Here is a 23,099-nt window from a genome sequence, read left to right as displayed (position 1 = left end):
ACGAAAACTGGCTGGGTGACTTTGGGCCAATTACCAGATAACGTTGAGTTTTAGTTCTGCTTAGGCATAAAACCCAGATGGCTACTCACTGGGAGACAAGGAGTTCTAGTCCCACCATAAGCAGGAAAACTGGCTGGGTGACTTTGGGCCAATCACCAGGAGATGGTGAGTTCTACTTCTGCTTAGGCATGAAACCCAGCTGGCCCCTCCCCGGGAGACCGGGAGTTCTAGTCCCACTGAAAGCACAAAAACTGGCCAGTTGACTTCACCAGGAGATGGTGAGTTCATCCTATGTTAAGCATGAAAGCCAGCTAGAGGACTTTAGGCTAATCACCAGGAGACGGTGAGTTCTAGTTCTGCTTAGGCATGAAACCTAGCTGGCCCCTCCCTGGGAGACAGGGAGTTCTAGTCCTAAAATAAGCAGGAAAACTGGCTGGGTGATTTTGGGCCAATCACCAGGAGATGGTGAATTCTAGTCCTGCATTAAACATGAAAGCCAGCTAGAGGACTTTAAGCTAATCATTAGGAGTCAGTGAATTCTAGGGAGTTCTAGTCCCACCGCAAACAGGAAAAATGGCTCTTTGGGTCAATCACCAGGAGACAGTGAGTTCTAGTTCCGCTTAGAAATGAAACCCAGCTGGCCACTCACTGGGAGACATTCTAGTCCTGCCTTAAGCATGAAAGCCAGGTAGGAAACTTGAGGCCAATCACAAGGAAACAGTGAGTTCTAGTTCCGCTTAGGCATGAAACCCAGCTGGCCACTTACGCTCTCTCAGAACCCACCTTGCAGGGTTGTTGTTGTATAGAAAATAGGAGGAGGGAGTATTGGACATGTTCGCTGCCTTGAGTGGTAAAAATAAGAAAGATGGGAAAGAAACAATGGTGGAGCATCACTCATAAAGCCCCCTGCCCTTCCCACCTATAAGGCTCAGGAAAGAGACCAGTAGTTAGTTTGGCCACTTGACAGACGGCACATCCCCCTCCTGGGCCGTGGAGTGGGTACTCACCAAACCAGGCATCAATGTTAATGGTCTCGTCATTCATATCTTTGAAGTCAAGGCACACGTCGGGAACATCATAAGAATACGTTTCCCGAGACATTTTAATCTCTTCTTTGGGTGGCACCGGCTGTGCCCAGTTCTTCTAAAATCAAGACCTGCAAAGGAAAATAGAGGCCACGTTTAGAATTTAGAATAGAACTGGAAGGCACCTTGGAGGTTTTCTAGGCCAGCCCCCTGATGAAGCAGGAGACCCTAGACCAGTGATGGCTAACCTTTTTGCCATCACGTGCCAAAAGTGATGGGGTCATGTGTGTGCGCCCACCCCCATAATTCGATGCGCCCCACTCCACCCCCACGTGTGCGCGACCCCCACACACACACACTGCCCCCCGCTTTTAGCACGTGATGGCCCGGTGGGCCCGGTAGGCCCATTTTTCACCTCTTCTTTGGGGCAGCCTCTCAAATATTGGAAACTGCTATCATGTCACCCTTAGTCCTCCTTTTCATTAAAGTAGACAGACCCAAATCCTGCAACCGTTCTTGATATGTTTTAGCCTCCAGGCCTTTAATCCTCTTAGATGCTCTTCTCTATACTTTTTCCAAAGTCTCAACATCCTTTTTTTGTAATATGGTGACCAAAACTGGATACAGTACTCTAAGTGTGGCCTAAGCGGTACTAAAACTTCACATGATTTTGATTCTATGCCTCTACTTGTGCAACCAAGGATTGTATTAGCATTTTTTGTTGTTGCCACACACAGTTGGCTCAATGCCGCCATTGTCCAAGAGGAAGGCTATATGATGCCCTTGGGCATCAGAGGATCCAAATACTCCTTATGGGCATTCAGTACTCTGCCCTCCTCTGTTTAGTAAAGTCTTTATAATCCATAAAGTGGAACCTTGCATGCTACAATAAAAAGAACTCTCTTCCAGCATCCTAAGTGCAGGGTTTAGGGCCATAAAGCTCTCAATGGAATAAGGGTTGTGTTTGTGGTGGGTATTTTGTGTACGTGTGTTGCAATTTGCCTTCATGCCAATGAATCTGTTCTTGCTGGCCAGATTCATTAAGGCAGCCATTGACACTCCTATGCTCAATGGCTGCTACTCCCAATTTATAACCCTGAATAGAGCTATTCCTCGACTTACGACCATCCATTTAGTGACCGTTCAAAGTTACCAGGGGACTGAAAAAGTGGCTTACAACCATCTTTCACACTTGCAACCACTGCGGCATCCTGACGGTCACATAATCAAAATTCAGACACTGATTCATATTTATGTCCTGAGGTCGTATGATCCCCTTTTGCGACCTTCTGATAAGTCAACGAGGAAGCCCGATTCACTTAACAACTGTATTATTTAACAACTGCAGTGACTCGCTTAACAACTGTGGCAAGAAGGGAGGCCAAACTCACTTAGCCAGTCTTGCTTAGCAATTGAAATTTGCGGCTCGGGAAGTGCGAGAAACGGTCCTGTCGATTTTTCCCCAGTGCTGTTGTAACTTCAAACAGTCTTTAAAAGAATGGTTTTAAGTCAAAGACTATCTATACAGGTAGTCCTCAACTTACAACAGTTCACTTACGGACCCCGTTCAAAGTTGCAATTGCACTGAAAAGCCACTTACGACCATTTTTTCACACTTATGACCGCTGCAGCATCCCCAGGGTCACCTAATCAAAATTCAGATGCTTGGCAACTGGCTCATACTTATGACGGTTGCAGCACGAGAGGGCTCATAGAACAGTCTTTAAATGAATGGTCGTTGAGCGGAGGACCGCCCGTATCTGGCTCTTCTAAACCAGAAGCTGGAGATGTAATCAGATGCTGCTCGAGAGGGTGGCAGCGAGAGCTTCCCAAAGTCACCCAGGTCTTTTCTTTTGAGTGCAAGGTCTCCGCAGACAGCTGGGGCCGAGGGTGGCGTTACCTGGGATTTATCTCCTTTTACTCAACCAGCATTTTTGACATGTGGGCAGGTTGCCCAGGTGTGTATTACCAGGCCATTAGCAGGTGCCACTCTCATCCTTAAACCTCAGCCTCCCCTCACTGCAAGGTGGACAACTGCCAACTTCAAGTGGGGAGCAACCCCCCCCCCCGAGCATCGCTTGGCTGCAAAGGGGCCAAGGCCTTGGCCCATAAGATGCCAACTTCCCCCCCCCCTCAAAGAAAATGTTGGCAATCCAAGCGCCCCAAAGGAAGGGAAAACAGAGCGGAGCTGAAGGAGAGGAACGGAGGTTAACAGCCGGGCCGGAATGAGATCCGTTCTTCACCCCCTGGGTAGGGGATCGCATTTCTGTCAACACTCCTACCTTAAAAAAAAATATTGTAATAATAACTGCGTCATCGGCGTTCTTCTCACCCACTCAGCTCAACAAGCTGAGCTGCCAAGTATGATGAGCAGGCATCACATTTCAGAGACGTTTGCCCCCCACTCCCAAGTAACGTCTTCAGGGCGCCGTCCCTCGCTTGGCGACGGAGTGACAATGGCGGCTTCATTATGGAGAGCCAGAGAAGCAACTGGAGGTGGACTGCTGGGAGATCATGGAAGGAATCCCCCTCCATGACCCGGTCATTTCCAGAGTGGACGTAAGTCGACACGTTTCTGCCCAGCTTGGGCTGCTGGCAACTGGAGCACCACCTGACGCTAGAATTCCCAAATCATTGCAAAAGCCAAGGTGCGATACGAATCATTTATTGAATACAGGTACGACCCTCCCCTTATGGAGCCCATCATTTCTGCTGCTAAGTGAGACAGCGGTTAAGTGAGTTTGGCCCCATATTTTATGACTTTTCTTGCCACCGTTGTTGAGTGAAACACCATGGTTGTTCAGTTAGCCACAGTCGTTAACGGAATTTCTCATTGACTTTGCTTGTCAGGCGGTCGCAAAAGGGGATCAGGTGACCCCAGGACACTACAACCGTCATAAATATGAGTCAGTTGGCAAGCGCCTGGATTTTGATCGCGTGGGGATGCCGTAGCAGCTGTAAATGTAAAAACTGTCATAAGTCACTATTTTTGGTCTCTGAACAGTCACTAAGTGAACTATTGTAAATCAAGGACTACCAATAGTCTAAATCGTTGAGTCCTGAACTCTTGCTCTGAGACCTGTTGGGCACCGAGCCATGCAAGCATCAGGTGAGCGCAAGAAGCTTCATCTGCGCATACGTGGAATCTAGATTGTGTGCACGAAAACTCCCCCACCACCACCGCTACGGCTGTCATCCACCACCGCCACTGATCCACAGCGCCAGAAAATTGGGGACCGCTGGTTTAAATCCTTTTCCTGGTTTCTCTTACACTTAAGAGAAATAAGTAGGCTTGGCGGAAAAAACAGCTTGGAAGAAAATTCCTTAAACCTTAGACAGCCTGAAGATTTGGCTTGCACACACTTCGTAATGTGTTGTTTGAATGAATCATACTATTTTGGATTTCAGCTTGTTTCAACTGCTAAATTCTTGCTCTTTTAGCTCTCTGCTGGAACAGAAGGCACCAACAAGTGGAAAGGAGAAGTCACTAACTCTGCAATTAGAAGACACCATGGACACAATGCAGGGAGTCGCCTTGAGTCATCATGTGCGGGTATATAAAGTTTCTAAAATAAATCAATAAATAAAAATAGTCCCTGACTTACGACCATTCGCTGAGTGCCCCTTCAAAGTCACGCACTGGAAAAAGTGACTCATGGCCCATTTTCACACTTATGACCATTTCAGCATCCCCATGGTTACTGATCAAAATTCAGATGCTTCACAACTTACTCATATTTATGACGGTCGCAGTGTCCCGTTGGCCCGTCATGACTCTCTGCCAGGCCAAGTCAATCAGGAAGCCAGATTCGCTTAACGACCGAGTTATTAACTTCACATCTGCAGTGCTTCACTTAACAACTGATCTTTAACTGTGTTTAGAAGATATGGCACCTAGAATCATTGGAGAGTTGGGTCGCCTTAAATATTTCTAAAATAAAGGCAGTAGAGGAAGTTGTCGATTTATGACTTACTGTGGCAAGATAGGTCGTAAAGTGAGGCAAAACTCGCTTAACTATCTCACCTGGCAACAGGGATTTGGGGCTCGCTTGTGGACGTAACTTGAGGACTACCTATTTTCTGCTCTTGGAAGAGGGAAGGTTTTTCTCCAGTATGTCTGAAGGGGCATCAGAGCCATTTCTCGAATCGGGCATTAGTCCAAAAGGGAAAGATCCAAGTGGTGCCAGGATTTCCCAGGCTCCTTCGCTGCCCGCCCCAGCCTGTCCTGGCTACAAATCCGTGTCTCCCTTCCCAGCAACCCAAAAATAAATGCCCCTGACATTGCATGCCCTGTAATTCGCACCCCCCCCCTTTCCCCAACAAGCTTTGAGCAACATCAGGTTAAAAATAGGCGTTAAAGGAAAAGCAGAAACTTTGAGCCTCCTGCAAACCATGGCCGGCAAGTCCCTAAGATGACCCATCTCACAGGGGCCAGGAACGGAAGGATAACTGAAAAAAAAATCTCTGTTTCATTGCCACCATGCAGCCAGGGAAAAGATTTTGGGTGGCCTTTTTTTCTGAGGCAGGGAATTCTTTCAGGGTGCATCTGGCGCCGCTGGCCCAGGTTAAGAAACGATGGAACAATTTAATCAAGAGCCGTTTCAATAAAAGAGAATATTTGTAGCCCAGGGTTGAAATGAGGGCTCTGTGGGTGGTCTCTGAGCTTGGTTGTTTTCTGGCGGACGTTTCGTGACCCAAACTAGGTAACATCATCAGAGCTAGAAGGAGCAAGGTGTGAGGAGGAGGAGGGGGGCTGTGGGGTCCTTGGTCCTTTCTGAGCATGATCGTTTTCTTGCAGACATTACTTTACCAAAGTATGCAACAACATCAGTGCTAGAAGGGAGCGGGGTTTGAACTTTGTGGAGAGGAACCCAAAAGTGCTTTTTTCAAGAGGCAACTTGGGCTTTCTGGGTGTGTTTTTTTTAAGATGCTTCTCTTCTCTTCCAAGAAGCTTCTTCAGCTCTGACTGGATGATGTCTGAAGAAGCTTCTGGGATGTCTTCAAAGGAAAAACCAGAAAGTCCAGTTGGCTCTTGAAAAAAGCATCTTTGGGACTTGAATAGACATGGTGGAGAGGAAAACAGGAGAACAAGAAGGGGAAAGAGAGACTGGGGTCCTTCGTGCTCTCCGAACATGGTTGTTTACTGGCAGGTATTTCATTACCAAACTATGTAACATCATCAGTGCTAGGAAGAGAGTGGGGTCTGTGGTGTGGAGGAAGAAGAGGACGACAATCACTGTGATCCTGGTGCTCCCTGATCTTGTTTTGTTTTCTTGCAGGTTTTTCATGACCCAACTAGGTAACATCATCAGTACCAGTAGGGAGTGGGGTTTGCTCTGAGTTTATATTCTAGTGGCTTGCCCTGCAGGGTTGGTGGGGATCTAGATTTTTTGGTTGGGCTGTTGACTGTTACCTTGTTTAACAGTGCCTTGATTGGGGTATTAATTCTTAACTGTTGGTCTGATATTAATCTTGGAGTTAATCTATGTTCACCTGGGTGCTGGTGGGAGGTGTTTTGGTCTTTTTGTTCCTTTCGGCTTTTAGATTGTCTCTTTTGACTATATATTATGTCTATGTGTCTATTGATGGCTAATTTGTCAGTGTGGCAGGCTTCTAGAAATTGCTGTTTGATGGTCGCAGTTTCCCAGCTGAAACTATAGTTAAGCCTGTCCACATGTTGTGAAATTAAAGAGGTTTTTTCATCAGGTCTTCTGACTGTTGAGCAAACCCCACTCCCTTCCAAATACTGATGAAGTTATCTAGTTTGGCAAATGAAACCACATTCAGAGAGTATCAAGGACCCCAGTCCTCCTCGTCGCAAGCCCCACTCCCTTCTAGCACTGATGTTACCTAGTTGGGTAATGAAATGCCTGCAAGACAACTTCCAAATTCACCGAACACCAAGGATCCCACTGTCCTCCCCCTCCTCCTCCTCCCTCTTCATCTTCATCCTTTCTCCTCCCCACCCCTTCTTATTCTCCTCCACTCCACAAACCCCTCTCTCTTCTAGCACTGATGATGTTACCTAGTTGGGTCAGGAAACATCTACAACAAAAAAACCAAGCACAGGTAGCACCAAGGACCCCTCAGAGTTATTTCAATTAGCAATCTAACACTTTTCAATCAAGCCCGGTTCCCTTCCTGACAGGCAAGACCGAATCCATCAATCATCTCGACAGTTCCCGCAGCCAGGATTTCAAATCCCACTGCCAAGTAGCTCTGCGCGCAGCTGTCTCTTTTGGTGACTTAATGGTAATGTACAGCCCAATTTTCCTCTTACCTGTCACCCTCCGGAGGCTTATCAGCTGCATCCAGCATCTCTTCAACAACCGCAACGTTTGCGTAAATCTGCCCCGATTCAAATTGGGAGCAGGAGCATCCGGCAAAGTCACAGAAAGTCACGCGACATGATGGAAGCCCTGGCGGTTTAGTGCGTGACCAGCATCAAAACAGAGATGGAACTTTGGAGGCATTGTTGTGGCTACCATCTTGACTTTTGTGACCGGACAGGCAATTCCTCGATTTACGACCGGTCACTTAGCAAACGTTTGAAGCTACGATGGATCACCAGGGGGATGAACAGGTAGTCCTTGACTTACGACCACAGTTGAGCCCAGAATTTCTATCGTGAAGCAAGACAGTTGTTAAGTCATCAAGATCAGCCTTGTACAAAAATAAATGGGCTTGCAAAAACTGTGCTCAAGCTCTTGTTTTCTTGGGATGCTAAGCTTGGCATGACGCTGAAGGAGGAATGCTGGCCTGATCTGAGTCAGTGCGGTGACTTTGCTGCCCAAATCAACAGGTACTGCCAGGGGAACCGGCAAGCTGGCCACTCTTGAGAAGGATACCCAATTGCTGGCAAGACTCAATCAATAATAGAGCTGGAAGGAACCTTGGAGGTCTTCTAGCCCAACCCCCTGCTCAAGCAGGAAACCCTATACCACGGGTCTGCAAACTTTTTGCTGGCTGAGGAACTGTTCTGTCCCCACTTGCCTCCGTCCGAGCGATGGCTTAATTAGCTGGCACTATCAGCTCTGGCAGCAAACTAGCAAGCGTCTGCCAAGTGTCTCTGTTATCTCCCTCGACGCCGATGAGTCACTCAGGAACAAACAGTACTTCAGCTCTTAGTTAAGCAGTTAATTTGCCTGCTACGAAGAAGCACAGCAGTTCTTGCTCCCTTTATAGCCTGTGGGGTGTGGCTCCATGACTCAGCACTTCCTAGGCCTGCCCCACCCGCTTCTGTTGTTTCCGCCTCTCCTGCCTATGAAACCTAGGGTCCAGCCAGGCCTGATTACCATCAGCTGGGTCTGGAGGTGTGGCCTGGGGGGGGAAGAGTCAGGGGATGGAGGCCTCATTATCTCCTCCACCTGGCCTCTGGCTCCTGGAGGTGAGCCAGGGAACCCGGTGCTCCCAAGGTAAGTCCTGACGGCCCTTCCCCCTCACTTTCCAAGTCACTTTCTGGCAGGAGGCCCAGCTTGGGGGGCGCAGTCACAACAGGAACTCTTGGAGTTGAAGTCCACAAATCTTAAAAAAGCCAAGTTTGCAGACCCCTGCACTATACCATTCCAGACAAGTGACTGTCCAGTCTCCTTAAAAACCTCCAGTGATGTTCACACAACTTCTGGAGGAAAGTTGTTCCACTGGTTAATTGTCCTCACTGTTAGGAAGTTTCTCCTTAGTTCTAGGTTGCTTCTCCTGTTGATTAGTTTCCATCCATTGTAGAGATTCTCAGTCATCCAGGTCATGGTTGTCCCAAAGGTGCTTTTTCAGGAGGCAACTGGACTTTCTTGTTTTTTTCTTTTCAAAGACGTTTCGCTTCTCATCCAAGGAGCTTCTTCAGCTCTGACTGGATGGTGGGGAAGGGAAGGATTTATACTCCTTGGAGACAGCTGGTCATTTGCAGCCTTTTAGAGGGTCATTGAAGCCCTTGGAGGTTTATCTGTGTCTTCAGGGTCACCTGAGTCGTGCAAATGGTTCCTGTAGTCTGCATTTTTTTCCCCCAATCTGGAAATCCATTCCTATTCCCACCCCATTCAAAGGGTCTTCATCCCAAATTGTATAGCTAAAAATCTGTAAGAGATTCCATTTCCATCTCTTGCTTCTTATCCTGCCTTTGGAAAATAGGTGGACCCCCTCCTCTTTGTGGCAGCCCCTCAAATATTGGAAGGCTGCTATCATGTCCCTCCCTACTCCTTCTTTTCATTAAACTAGCCATACCCTGTTCCGGCAACTGTTCTTCGTATGTTTTCGTCTCATTCTTCTTATGTTTTGACTCAGGGATGTCCGGATTGTGGTTTGATTATAACGCTGTGCCAGTAAGCAGAGCCAGGGCAGGCAGGCAGGCAGGCAGGCCAGAGGTCCATAAGCACAGAGAAAAAAGGCCATTTGCCATCTTGGACCCTTTCCAAACTAAATTAGGCCCGAGCTGAATGCTTAACCCCGTGTCCACAATACAAGAAATCCTCAATTTATGACCACAATTGAGTCCAAAGTTTCTGCTGCTGAGCAAGACTGTTGTTAAATGAGTTTTGCCCCATTTGACGTCTTTTCTTGCCACTGTTGTTAAGTGAATCAGAGCAGTTATTAACTTGGTCACACGGTCATTAAGTGAATCTGGCTCCCCCAATTGACTTGGCTTGTCCGAAGGTTGCAAAAGGGGCAATCACATGATCCCGGGGACACTGCGACCATCGTAAACATGAACCAGTCACCAAAAGAGTTTCAATCATGTGACCATGGGGAGGCTGCAACGATTGTTAAATGTGAAAAACGGTCGTAAGTCACTTTTTTCAATGCCGTTGTAACTTCAAATGGTCACTAAATGAACTGCTGCAAGTCAAGGACAACCTGTATAGATTCCCATTAAAGTACCAGGCTAGAAAGCAGAGGACGGTAATGTTGTGACCCAGGCCCCAGTAGGTAGTAGGAAACTCAGTCAGTGTAAAACAAACAAACGTTATTCGAACAGCTGAGGATTACTTCGTTCTCAGCGTAGTTCAACTAAATTAAAGCAAATTCCTCCCAACACAATTCCTCAGTCCTATCACCACCAACCTTGGTCCAATTAGTCAAACTGCCAAAGGTCTTTATTGGCAAAAGTTCAGAAAACACCGATACAAAATAAATGCAACAAGACAAAGCTATCAACATTGATTTCCAGCAACTGTTGCTGGTCTTTTAAGCCTTATGGGAGGGGCCAATCATCTCTTGGCCCTACTCCTGAGACGTCCTTTGCTTGAGCTGCTCTTGCCTTCTGGCAGCTCTTCTCATGCGTGTATTAGGAACAGGCTCCTCCTGTTCCTCTGCCTCACTACTGTCAGCCTCTGGAGGCTCCGGAGTCCTCACCTCACTCCCAGATGGCCCTGGCCCCACCTCAGCCTCCAACGCAGAGCCCTCATCTGGGGCTTCCCCAGCCTCCAGGACTAGCCCAAGCTCTTCCTCTGTCCGACTCCGTTGCCAGCTCCTCGGGCTGCTGGCGGACCACAACAGGTGAGTTCTAGCCCTAACTTCACCATGAAACTGGGTGACCTTGGGCCAGTCACCAGGAGTTCTAGTTCTGCCTTCACATGAAAACCAGATGAGTGACTTTGGACTAGTCCCTCCCACCTCACAGGGCTGTTGTTGTAGGAAAAACAGGTGGAGAAAAGGGTGTTACATATGTTCGTTGCCTTGAGGTACTTGCAAAAACAACAAATAAATAATTTATCACAACATAAGTGCAGGACCCTTTTAATACACACTTGTGTAAGCTGGTTAGGAAAAACAGCTGCATCAGAAGTGGCACCAACTGGCTAGAAAATGGGGCACCATGCAGTCCATTTCCATTTTTCCTCCAACCTCTGGCCAAGCACAAGCATTTTGCTCTCTGCATGCTTGGCAGTTTTCCAAACCTGGGGTCACCCTTAAACCTCTCCTATTTTGCCCTATGTTGCCCATGGTTCCTTGCCCATACAGATCTTGAATTCTGCAATGCAACATCAGTGCAGTGCAGTGCAGTGCAATTCAGAGGAAGGCTGTATTAGCTCCGCTCCCTCCTCCTTCTCACCGTGTTGCAGCAAAGATAAATCATTCAGTAAAGAGGACCCTGCCTTTGGCTGCTTTGTGCAAAGCAAGAATATAAGGGTATTAAATGAGCAGTCACAGACTCTTGCCAATTTCTAAAGATATTGTCCCAGATTTCACAGCCAACGACGCCCCAAAATTAAAATAAGTCTTGCGGTCCTTAAAAATACATTACAGTTCTCATTACTGCTGCGGCAGGAAATCAGAGGAGATAATCCAAGTGTGTTATTTTACATATATGTACACTGTGGAGTTAGTACAAATGAAGCATCCAGCTTTATCTAAATGGACTGCAAAGGAAGAGTTAAGATGTGCACAACCTGACAAATCGTGGTTAGAATTCAAGGGCTGATTTGGAATGATGCATAAAGGAAGTCCTCGTCTGACAACAGTTCACTTAGTGATCATTCAGGGTTAATTACCCACTTTTTCCCACTTATGACCATTGCAGCATCCCCATGGTCATGTGATTAAAATTCAAATGTTTGGCAACTCCCATTTGTGATGGCTGCTGCGGTGTCCCAGGGTCACGTGACACACACACACACCCTTTTGCGACTTTGCAACAAGCAAAGTCAATGGGGAAAGCACGTTCACTTAACCGTGTTACTAATTTATCAACGGCAGTGATTCACTTAACAACTGTCGTAAAATGGAGCGAAACACACTTAACAAAGTGTGTCTCACTTAGCAACAGAAATTTTGGACTCCATTATGGTCGTCAGTCCAGGATATTTATACAAATAAATCAACCACATTAAGGCTGACTGTTTGGTTCCCAAACAGGCTTAAGATACCAATGAGTTCTCATTTTAGCCTAGGCGTGAACAGCACAAAAAGCCGGCTGGCTGACTCTGGGCCAATCACCAAGAAGCAGTGAATTCTGATCCCTTCTAGCACTGATGATGTTCCCTAGTTGGGTCATGAGACTGAGAGACTCCCAATGACCCTACCATCCTCCTCCTCCTCCCGGCCCTTCTCATTCTCTTCCACCCTGCAAACCCCACTGCCTTCTAGCACTGATGGTGCTACCTAACTGGGTCATGAAGGACTCAGGGCGGTGTACAGGCATAATAAAAAACCGGCAATACAATATACAAATTTAAAATACGATTTAAAAAACTTATTTAAATTAGCCCAATGATTAAAATTTACCCTACTAAAACCCCATTTAAAATTAATAAATTTAAGATTAAAATCCCAATTGTGTTGTAAATGTTGTACCTTGATGAACGTATCTTTTCTTTTATGTACACTGAGAGCACATGCACCAAGACAAATTCCTTGTGTGTCCAATCACACTTGGCCAATAAAATTCTATTCTATTCTATTCTATTCTATTCTATTCTATGAAGCATTTGCAAGAAAACAACCAAGTTCAGGGAATGCCAAGGACCCCACAGACCTCTTCCCCCTCCCAAGCCCTACTCTCTTCTAGCACTGATGATGTTCCCTAGTTGGGTCATAGAATATCTGCAAAAACAAAACAAAACCCCAAGCTTAGACTCCAGTCCTTCTCTCAGCAAATCCCACTCCTTTCTAGCACTGATGGCGTTACCTAACCAGGTCATGAAACTTTTGCAAGAAAACAGCCATGTTGGGAGAGCACAAAGGGCCTCTGGTGGCTCAACAGACTAATGCAGTCTGTTATTAACACAGCTGCTTGCAATTACTGCAAGTTCAAGTCCCACCAGGCCCAAGGTTGACTCAGCCTTCCATCCTTTATAAGGTAGGTAAAATGTGGACCCAGATTGTTGGGGGGAGGCAATAAAAGTTGACTTTGTATATAATATACAAATGGATGAGACTATTGCCTTACACAATGTAAGCCGCCCTGAGTCTTCGGAGAAGGGCGGGATATAAATTCAAATTTAAAAAAAAAAGGTCCCCAGAGTTCACCTCCTGAGGACCCAAGCTACAAATATTCTTTTCCAGACCTTATTTAAAACTAGCAACTACTCCTGTTAGGAAGGGAGGCAGAGAATTCAAAGGCCCCACCCACGCTCCTTTTATCTAAAGTTGGCAGGCTGAGGGTACCTCCAGGGCAGCATCTCTGGTTCAAAAGGCTTCCCAGATACCTTTGCGAAGCCCTGAAGCAGAATCTTCAGCAAGAAGCCTTCCAACGGGTGAATTCAAACTCCAGGACCCAAGGCAGATACAGCTAGTCCTCGACTTACGACCAGTCATTTCGTAACCATTCAAAATTCCAACGGACCTATGCGGGTGGGGGGTGGGTGATTGTACTTTTTACCCAGATTCAACAGTGTGCATTTTACAGTGGCTTCACCCAAAGCCAGCATTTACTTCCGGTTCAGCAAAACCGTGCCCATAGGAAACTGCTGGTTTGCTTAACGATTGTCACATTCACTTAATGATTGCAGTGATTGCAATGTAAGAAAGGTCATAAAATAATTTTAGGGTCGTCACAAGTTATGATCATAATGGTAGGTTCCATTACAGCCTTAAGGACTGCCTGCAATTATGGTTCGTTTTGGTGTTTATCATGGGGTCCTTAGGGCTCCCTGAGCTGGGTTGTTCTCTTGCAGACATTTGATTACCCAACTAAGTAACATTATCAGTGCTGGAAAGGTGGATGGGGTTTGCTGTTTATATACTAGTGGCTTGCTCTACCAGTGTTGTTGGGAGTGTTCTTGTGCTTTCTTGATTAGGCTGTTGTTTGATTATTTATCTGAGTTTAGAGTTCTTTGGTTGCCCACCAACACTGACAGGGCAAGACCCTCGTACTGTATATAAACAAGACAGGAAACTCCACTCCTTTGTAGAACTGATGATGTTACCTAGTTGGATCATGAAACAACTACAAGAAAACAACCAAGCTCAGAGATCACCAAGGAGCCCACAGTTCAACCTTGAGCTGCAAATATCCCTTTAGTTCTGGAGATCGTGAGACACCCCTGCCAGCAAAAGAGATGCAGTGTAATTACACAGGAGGGACAAAAACAATAGGGTGTGGGTGTGGGTGTGCGCGCGTATTAAATGATGCAACCTACATATCCATAAGGAATGGATCTAAAGTTATTTCCAGCCCTTCTACTGCCTATTTATTTTTAACAAAATAATGAAAAGAAATAAATCAAAAGAAGGGGGCAATTCGGAATTGCCAAATGCCCCAGGAGAGGCATCCCAGACTGGTACCTTGAGGACAGATTTATGGGTTACCATGGGAACATTCTCAGGTCTTTATATTTCAACTTGATTTAGATTAAATCGATTCCGTTTATCTGAAAACTGATTTTCTCCACAGGAACAAACAGCAGGTGCTGAAGGAAATAAAGATGCAATATTTTTAAAATTTCTGAATCTACTTTATGGGCTGGCCCCCTTAAGCAGTGGAACTCTTGATGGTAGTCAAAAAATAAAACATGGGCAATGATTAAAAAAAAGTCAAATCGAGTCCCCTAAAAAAACCTCATGTCCAGCATCCCTGATCTATTAACATTTAACCCGATGTCTGGGGTTAGCATGTATAATATTATACTATACGCACAATAACATTTATTCATTTCTTTAATTTCTAAAGCCATCCAATTTCAGTCAATGACTCTGGGCAGTTTACCATTCAAAACATGTAATTAAAAATTAAAAATAAAACATTTTAAAACAATTAGACACAAAGGTAGTTTTTTCCCTGTGCCATTACTCTGCTGTGGGAATTGAGTGATTCCCACAGCACTGTCTTAGGCCTAAAGATATTTTCCCATATAGCAGGCTATTACTATTATCCTTCTCATCTTTTCTACTACCTTCTCCTATTAGTATCTATGATTTATCACTCATACTTTAGGATTAATGATTGTAACTATGATCTATCACCGTTGTTGTATTTACACTGAAGAGTAAGCACAAGAGACAAATTCCTTGCATGTCCAATAAAGAATTCTATTTCTATAAACCAACATTCTTATTTACTTTATCTTAACCTCTATTCAGAATTCAGTCTCATGACAAAAATCTCCCTTAAGTTTTATGCTATAAGAGTAGAATCTATATACAGAATCTGTATATACAGAATCCGTATATAGATTCTACTTCTAAGTAGAATCTATATACAGATTCTACTTCGAAGTAGAATCTGTATATAGAGGTTAAATAGGATAAGATATACCAATGTAGGAAAAGCTGTTATGAGTAATGTAATTTTGATGCTTTGTCTTTGTGTGTGTTTTATTTGTATTGTGTATTTTAACTTTTGGAAATTCAATAAATATTATTTAAAAAGAAAAGAAAAAGAATTCTACTTCTAATTTTAAAAATAACAATAAAACCAGTAGGAAACTTTAAAACATCTGATTCAAGATACACAAGAGCAAGAGATATATTTTCTTTTGTGTTGCTTAAATTTAAGGAATAAAATAAAAACAAGAAGACAGAAATAAGACAGAGACACAGAAAGGTGTTTGTGAATATATGCCATAATTGTGCGTGTGTGTACAGACACACAAAACCACACACACTCCAGGGAAAGCAAATTTTTAATTGTTTAGGACAATGAAAATAAAGGCTGTTTAGGTTGTTTCGATGCTATTTTTAATTTCTCTGTTGGATCAACGCTCAGAGTGGTTGAGAGGCAGCAGGGACATATCTCTGTTTTTATTTATGTAGAGAATTGATATATTCATGTGTAGATTACACAGTAAAATATAATTTATATATACTTATTATATAGCCCCCCACACACTCACTTTCAGTGAGTCTCTAGAGGGGGCTCACCTCAAAATAAAACATTATAAAAAGACGAAAAACACAATAAGCCCCACCCCCACCTCCCCTCTTTGTGACAATGTTAGATAATATACAGGATAACCAGCATTGCTGTAATGATGATCAATGATGGTTAGACCTAAAATAAACCATACCACATTAAAAAAAACTAAATATTACTTAGTACTATCAAATATGGAATATTATTCCTGGCTGGAGAGTAAGCATAAATTCTCAAGGGATATTTTTGCCATGAGACATGAATTCTGAATAGAGGCTGAGATAATTTAAATGAGAATGTTGGTTTATAGAGATACTTAGAAGTAGAATCTGTATATAGAGGTTAAATAGGATAAGATATACCAATGTAGGAAAAGCTGTTATGAGTAATGTAATTTTGATGCTTTGTCTTTGTGTGTGTTTTATTTGTATTGTGTATTTTAACTTTTGGAAATTCAATAAATATTATTTAAAAAGAAAAGAAAAGAAAAGAAAAGAAAAGAAAAGAATTATATTTCTATAAACCAACATTCTTATTTACTTTATCTTAACCTCTATTCAGAATTCAGTCTCATGACAAAAATCTCCCTTAAGTTTTATGCTATAAGAGTAGAATCTATATACAGAATCTGTATATACAGAATCCGTATATAGATTCTACTTCTAAGTAGAATCTATATACAGATTCTACTTCGAAGTAGAATCTGTATATAGAGGTTAAATAGGATAAGATATACCAATGTAGGAAAAGCTGTTATGAGTAATGTAATTTTGATGCTTTGTCTTTGTGTGTGTTTTATTTGTATTGTGTATTTTAACTTTTGGAAATTCAATAAATATTATTTAAAAAGAAAAGAAAAAGAATTCTACTTCTAATTTTAAAAATAACAATAAAACCAGTAGGAAACTTTAAAACATCTGATTCAAGATACACAAGAGCAAGAGATATATTTTCTTTTGTGTTGCTTAAATTTAAGGAATAAAATAAAAACAAGAAGACAGAAATAAGACAGAGACACAGAAAGGTGTTTGTGAATATATGCCATAATTGTGCGTGTGTGTACAGACACACAAAACCACACACACTCCAGGGAAAGCAAATTTTTAATTGTTTAGGACAATGAAAATAAAGGCTGTTTAGGTTGTTTCGATGCTATTTTTAATTTCTCTGTTGGATCAACGCTCAGAGTGGTTGAGAGGCAGCAGGGACATATCTCTGTTTTTATTTATGTAGAGAATTGATATATTCATGTGTAGATTACACAGTAAAATATAATTTATATATACTTATTATATAGCCCCCCACACACTCACTTTCAGTGAGTCTCTAGAGGGGGCTCACCTCAAAATAAAACATTATAAAAAGACGAAAAACACAATAAGCCCCACCCCCACCTCCCCTCTTTGTGACAATGTTAGATAATATACAGGATAACCAGCATTGCTGTAATGATGATCAATGATGGTTAGACCTAAAATAAACCATACCACATTAAAAAAACCTAAATATTACTTAGTACTATCAAATATAGAATATATTCCTGGCTGGAGAGTAAGCATAAATTCTCAAGGGATATTTTTGCCATGAGACATGAATTCTGAATAGAGGCTGAGATAATTTAAATGAGAATGTTGGTTTATAGAGATACTTAGAAGTAGAATCTGTACATAGATAGTGAAATAGGTTAAGAGATGTAGGGAAAGCTGTTATGAGTCATGTAATTTTGACTTTATTTTTGTTTTTGTGTATTTTAGCTTTTGGAAATTCAATAAATATTATTTAAAAATAATAAAAAAATAAAAAAGCTAAATATTATTTCGCAATATTATGCAACGTATATCGCCTCTTTCTTTCCACAACATCAAAGGGAGCCCCTCCCCTCACGACCCTCTGGATGATGGGCGTTGTAGTCCAACCCACCCGGCGCGCGGGGAGAGCAGAGGCACCTCTGAGGAAAAACCCCTCCCCCGCCTCTCTCACACACCTCCCCTCCCCCAATCCCGGTTGGCCCGCGGAACTGCCCGCCACTTTGTTGGGGGAGGGGTTGAGGTGGGCGAAAGGGGAAAAAAAAACCACACACCAAAAGGAGTGCGGACCGCGAGGAAAACCGCGCGCCCGCTTCCCCTCCCTCCCCAGACGAAGAGCCCCCCCCCACTCCCCCAAAGTAGATTTACCTCACTAGCGGGCATCCGAACGGACCCTCGTAGTTCCCTCACGGCCCGCCGCCGTTAAATGATTTCAAACGGCGGCCTCGTTTCCAAAGCGGCCAATCGCCGCTCGCCAGCCGGGCCTTCCCGCCAGCCGATTGGACGCGGCGGCACGAGGGAGGCGGGGAGGGGGGGAAAAGAGGGCGGGGAGACGCGCTCCTCTCAATCCTGCCTCGCGCCGCCCGCCGCTCTGCGGGGGTTGCTGGGAGGGGGAGGGAGGAGAAGGGGGTGGAGCCGGCTGGGTGGGCGGGGTTTGGTCAGTTTCAAAGGGGAGAGGCCGAGGATGGAGAATTATATTTGAAATTTCCTGATTGCTTATTTGTACTCTCTTATCATTTATATAACATAACAAAACATCAGAGTTGGAAGGGACCTTGGAGGCCTTCTAGTCCAACCCCCTGCCCAGGCAGGAAACCCTACACCATCTCAGTCAGATGGTTATCCAACATTTTCTTAAAAATTTCCAGTGTTGGAGCATTCACAACATCTGCAGGCAAGTCGTTCCACTGATTCTAACTGTCAGGAAATTTCTCCTTAGGTCTAAGTTGCTTCTCTCCTTGATTAGTTTCCACCCGTTGCTTCTTGTTCTGCCCTCAGGTGCTTTGGAGAACAGCTTGACTCCCTCTTCTTTGTGGCAGCCCCTGAGATATTGGAAGACTGCTGTCATGTCTCCCCTAGTCCTTCTTTTTGTTAAACTAGACATGCCCAGTTCCTGCAACTTAAGTGTTGTCCCTTAGGATTCTTGATGAAGATATCTTTTCTTTTATGTACACTGAGAGCCTATGCACCAAAGACAAATTCCTTGTGTGTCCAATCACACTTGGCCAATAAAAAATTCTATTCTATTCTATTCTATTCTATTCTATTCTATTCTATTCTATTCTATTCTATTCTATTCTCCTCTCCTTCTATTCTATTCTATTCTATTCTATTCTATTCTATTCTATTCTATTCTATTTCTTTTATGTACTCAGAGCTTATGCACCAAGACAAATTCCTTGTGTGTCCAGTCACACTTGGCCAATAAAAAATTCTATTCTATTCTATTCTATTCTATTCTATTCTATTCTATTCTATTCTATTCTATTCTATTCTATTCTATTCTCCTCTCCTTCTATTCTATTCTATTCTATTCTATTCTATTCTATTCTATTTCTTTTATGTACTCTGAGAGCTTATGCACCAAGACAAATTCCTTGTGTGTCCAGTCACACTTGGCCAATAAAAAATTCTATTCTATTCTATTCTATTCTATTCTATTCTATTCTATTCTATTCTATTCTATTCTATTCTCCTCTCCTTCTATTCTATTCTATTCTATTCTATTCTATTCTATTCTATTCTTTCTTTTATGTACACTGAGAGCGTATGCACGAAAGACAAATTCTTTGTGTGGACACACAAATCACACTTGGCCAATAAAAAATTCTATTCTATTCTATTCTATTCTATATTCTATTTATATATGATTGCTTATTTGTAGCCTATGACTATGATTAAGTATTGTACCTTCCGATTTTTTGTGAAATGTATCTTTTCTTTTATGTACACTGAGAGCATATAAAAAAACGTAAAGGTAAAGGTTCCCCTTGCACATACATGCTAGTCGTTCCCGACTCTAGGGGGCGGTGCTCACCTCCGTTTCAATGCCGAAGAGCCAGCGCTGCCCGAAGACGTCTCCGTGGTCATGTGGCCGGCATGATTCAACGCCAAAGGTGCACGGAATGCTGTTCCCTTCCCACCAAAGGTGGTTCCTATTTTTTCTACTTGCATTTTTTACATGCTTTCGAAACTGCTAGGTTGGCAGAAGCTGGGACAAGTAACGGGAGCTCACCCCGTTACACAGCAGCACTAGGGATTCGAACCGCCAAACTGCCGATCTTTCGATGGACAAGCTCAGCTGTCTTATGATTCTTGATGAAGAATCATCAAGAATCATTGATTCTTGATGATTCTTATGAATTCTTATGATTGTTATGAATCATAAGCTGTCTTATGATTCTTGATGAAGGTATCTTTTCTTTTATGTACACTGAGAGCATATGCACCAAGACAAATCCCTTGTGTGTCCAATCACACTCGGCCAATAAAAATTCTATTCTATTCTATTCTATTGTATATTCTTTGACTATCATTAAGTGTCGTCCCTAATAATTCTTGATGAAGGTGTCTTTTTTTTAATGTACACTGAGAGCATATACACCAAAGACAAATTCCTTGTGTCTCCAATCACACTTGGCCAATAAAAAAAAAATCTATTCTATTCTAAAAAAAAAAAAAAAATGAGGGGTCCTTGGTGGTCTCTGAGCTTGCAGGCATTTCATGACCCAACTAGGGAACATTATCAGTGCTAGAAGGGAGAAGGGTTTAGGGAGCGGGGGAGGAGGACTGTGGGGTCCTTGGTGGTCTCTGAGCTTGCAGGCGTTTCATGACCCAACTAGGGAACATCATCAGTACTAGAAGGGAGTGGAGTTTGAGGAGGAGGAAGGCAGGAGAGGAAAGGGGGAAGGAGAGGGAGGAGAATGTGGGGTCCTTGTAAGGAAGGAAGGAGGGAGAAAGGAGGGAGGGAGGGGGCTGTGGGGTCCTTGGTGCTCTCTGAGCTTGCTTGTTTTCTTGCAGATGTTTCATGACCCAACTAGGGAACATCATCAGTGCTAGAAGGAAGGGAGGTTTGAGGAGGAGGATTGTGGGGTCCTTGTTCTCTCTGAGCTTGTTTTCTTGCAGACATTTCATTATTCTAACTAGGTAACAGGAAGGAGCTAGTCCATAGGAAGTTAAAAAGGAGGGTAGGGTGTTGTCAACCTCTTCTCCAAAGCACCAGAAGGCAGGACAACAAGCGATTGATGGAAACTAATCAAGAAGAGAAGCAACCTGGAACTAAGGAGGATCTCGAGCATGTTGAGACTCTAGAAATAGAATAAAATAGAATAGAATAGAATAGAATAGAATTTTTTATTGGCCAAGTGTGATTGGACACACAAGGAATTTGCCTTGGTGCATATGGTCTCAGTGTACATAAAAGAAAAGATACGTTCATCAAGGTACAACATTTACAACACAATTGATGGTCAATATATCAATATAAATCATAAGGATTGCCAGCAACAAGTTATAGTCATACAGTCATAAGTGGAAAGAGATTGGTGATGGGAATTAATAATAATAATAATAATAATAATAATAATAATAATAATAATAATAATAATAATAATAATAATAATAATAATAAAATAAATAAATAATAAATAATCAGAGAACAAAGATGATTAGGAGGCTAGAGGCTTAAACAGAAGATGAACTTATGGTTGCAGGAATTGGGTGTGTCTAGTTTAATGAAAAGAAGGACTAGGTTTGACATGATAGCTCTGAGACTTATATATTTATTTATTTATTTATTTATTTATTTATTTATTTATTTTGTCACAACAATATATGTAGGTATCATACAAAAAGATTATATAGTATATAAACGCATATATGAGTAAATATAGGAGGTATAAGCATTTATATATATATATATATTATTTTTATTTATTTATTTTGTCACAACATCATACAAAAAGATTATATAGTATATAAACATATAAACATATATAGGAAGAAGAAAAGAAAAAAAACAATAGGACAGGAACGGTAGGCACGTTTGTGCGCTTATGCACGCCCCTTATGGTCCTCTTAGGAATGGGGTGAGGTCAATAGTAGAAAGTTTTTGGTTAAAGCTTTTGGGATTATGGGAAGAGACCACAGAGTCAGGTAAAGTATTCCAAGCACTGATGATTCTGTTACAGAAGTCATATTTTCTGCAATCTAGATTAAAGCGGTTGACATTAAGTTTAAATCTTAATTTAAACTTTAATTTAAATTAAATTAAATTAAATTAAATTAAATTAAATTTTAATTTAAATTAAATTAAATTAAATTAAATTAAATTTAAATTAAGTTTAATAAATATACCGCTTCACAGTGCTTTTACAGCCCTCTCTAAGCAGTTTACAGAGTCAGCACATTGCCCCCCAACAATCTGGGTCCTCATTTTACCCACCTCCGAAGGATGGAAGGCTGAGTCAATCTTGAGCCAGTCAGGATCGAACTGCTGGCAGTCTAGTCTGTCTGTCTGTCCTTCAATCCATACCTATCTATCTATCTATCTATCTATCTATCTATCTATCTATCTATCTATCTATCTATCTATCTATCCTCTTTCTCTTATCTCTCATCTATCACCTATCATCTATCTATAGTATATCTATCATCTGTCTAGATCTATCTGTGCATTTATGTAATTTATCACTTTTCTCTATATATCTGTTTCTGTCTATCATCTATCTTCTCTCTTTCTCTCATCTCTCATTTCTCACCGATCATCTATCTACAGTATATCATCTGTATAGATCTATCCATTTATGTAATCTTTTTGTTTTCAATTTTGAAGAAAGCAATGTTTATTCTATTGAAGATTTTTTTTCAGAATCATACTGTTTATTTAAACTTTTTTCCACTTACCCCTTTCAGAAAGCTGCAGATAAAAACATTTTTCTGAAAGATTTCAAAGTGAACTTTGTAAAGCAATATTTTGCTATGACATATTTACAGTTGAACTTTTTTTTTTAAAAAAAAGAATTACTTCAAATACTACTAAATATTACTTCAAATATTTCATGTGATGGTAATGACAATCATAAATTCCCTTTACGATGAAATTTCCTAAACCAATCTTTGATCAATATAAAACTTTAAATCAGAACTGATAACTCAATAGCCAAGTCAAGATTGGACAAGATTACACATTAAAATATAGGAATGATGAGGATTGGCTGATGAATACATTTATGGGAACTATGGTTTCAAATGATCACTCATTTTTTTCAAGTTCCATGACAGTTTACCGATCATATGGACCTCGTACTTTTGGCACAAGTAATAAATTTCTTCAAATAACATAGTTATAAATTTATGTAATTTATGTATTTATGTAATTTATCACTTTCATGTAATCTATCACTTTTCTCTGTATATGTCTATCTATCATCTATCTAGCTATCTGTTATCTCTCTCTCATCTATCACCTATCATCTATCTACA

General features: G+C 42.2%; 1 protein-coding gene across 3 annotated transcripts in view; it reads right to left on the bottom strand.

The window, feature by feature from the left end:
- The window catches only part of TPX2 (TPX2 microtubule nucleation factor), a 50,042-nt gene extending 31,882 nt beyond the window's left edge, over positions 1-18,160 (bottom strand). The window contains exons 1-2 of one of the 3 annotated variants that reach the window (XM_058178477.1): positions 17,985-18,160; positions 1,008-1,156 (exon numbers count right to left, since the gene is read on the bottom strand). In XM_058178477.1, coding sequence (XP_058034460.1) covers positions 1,008-1,101 — 94 coding nt within the window. In that variant the 5' untranslated portion in view covers positions 1,102-1,156; positions 17,985-18,160. Of the gene's footprint in view, positions 1-1,007; positions 1,157-7,305; positions 7,685-17,984 lie in introns of those variants that run through there. The other 2 variants (XM_058178479.1, XM_058178478.1) reach the window with 2 other exon arrangements.
- Between the last annotated feature and the right edge of the window lie 4,939 nt (positions 18,161-23,099).

Source organism: Ahaetulla prasina, chromosome 3, assembly GCF_028640845.1.
Source record: "Ahaetulla prasina isolate Xishuangbanna chromosome 3, ASM2864084v1, whole genome shotgun sequence".
Taxonomy (NCBI): domain Eukaryota; kingdom Metazoa; phylum Chordata; class Lepidosauria; order Squamata; family Colubridae; genus Ahaetulla; species Ahaetulla prasina.
The sequence above is the reverse complement of the archived record's forward strand: the minus strand, read 5'-3'. Positions and strand labels throughout refer to the sequence as shown.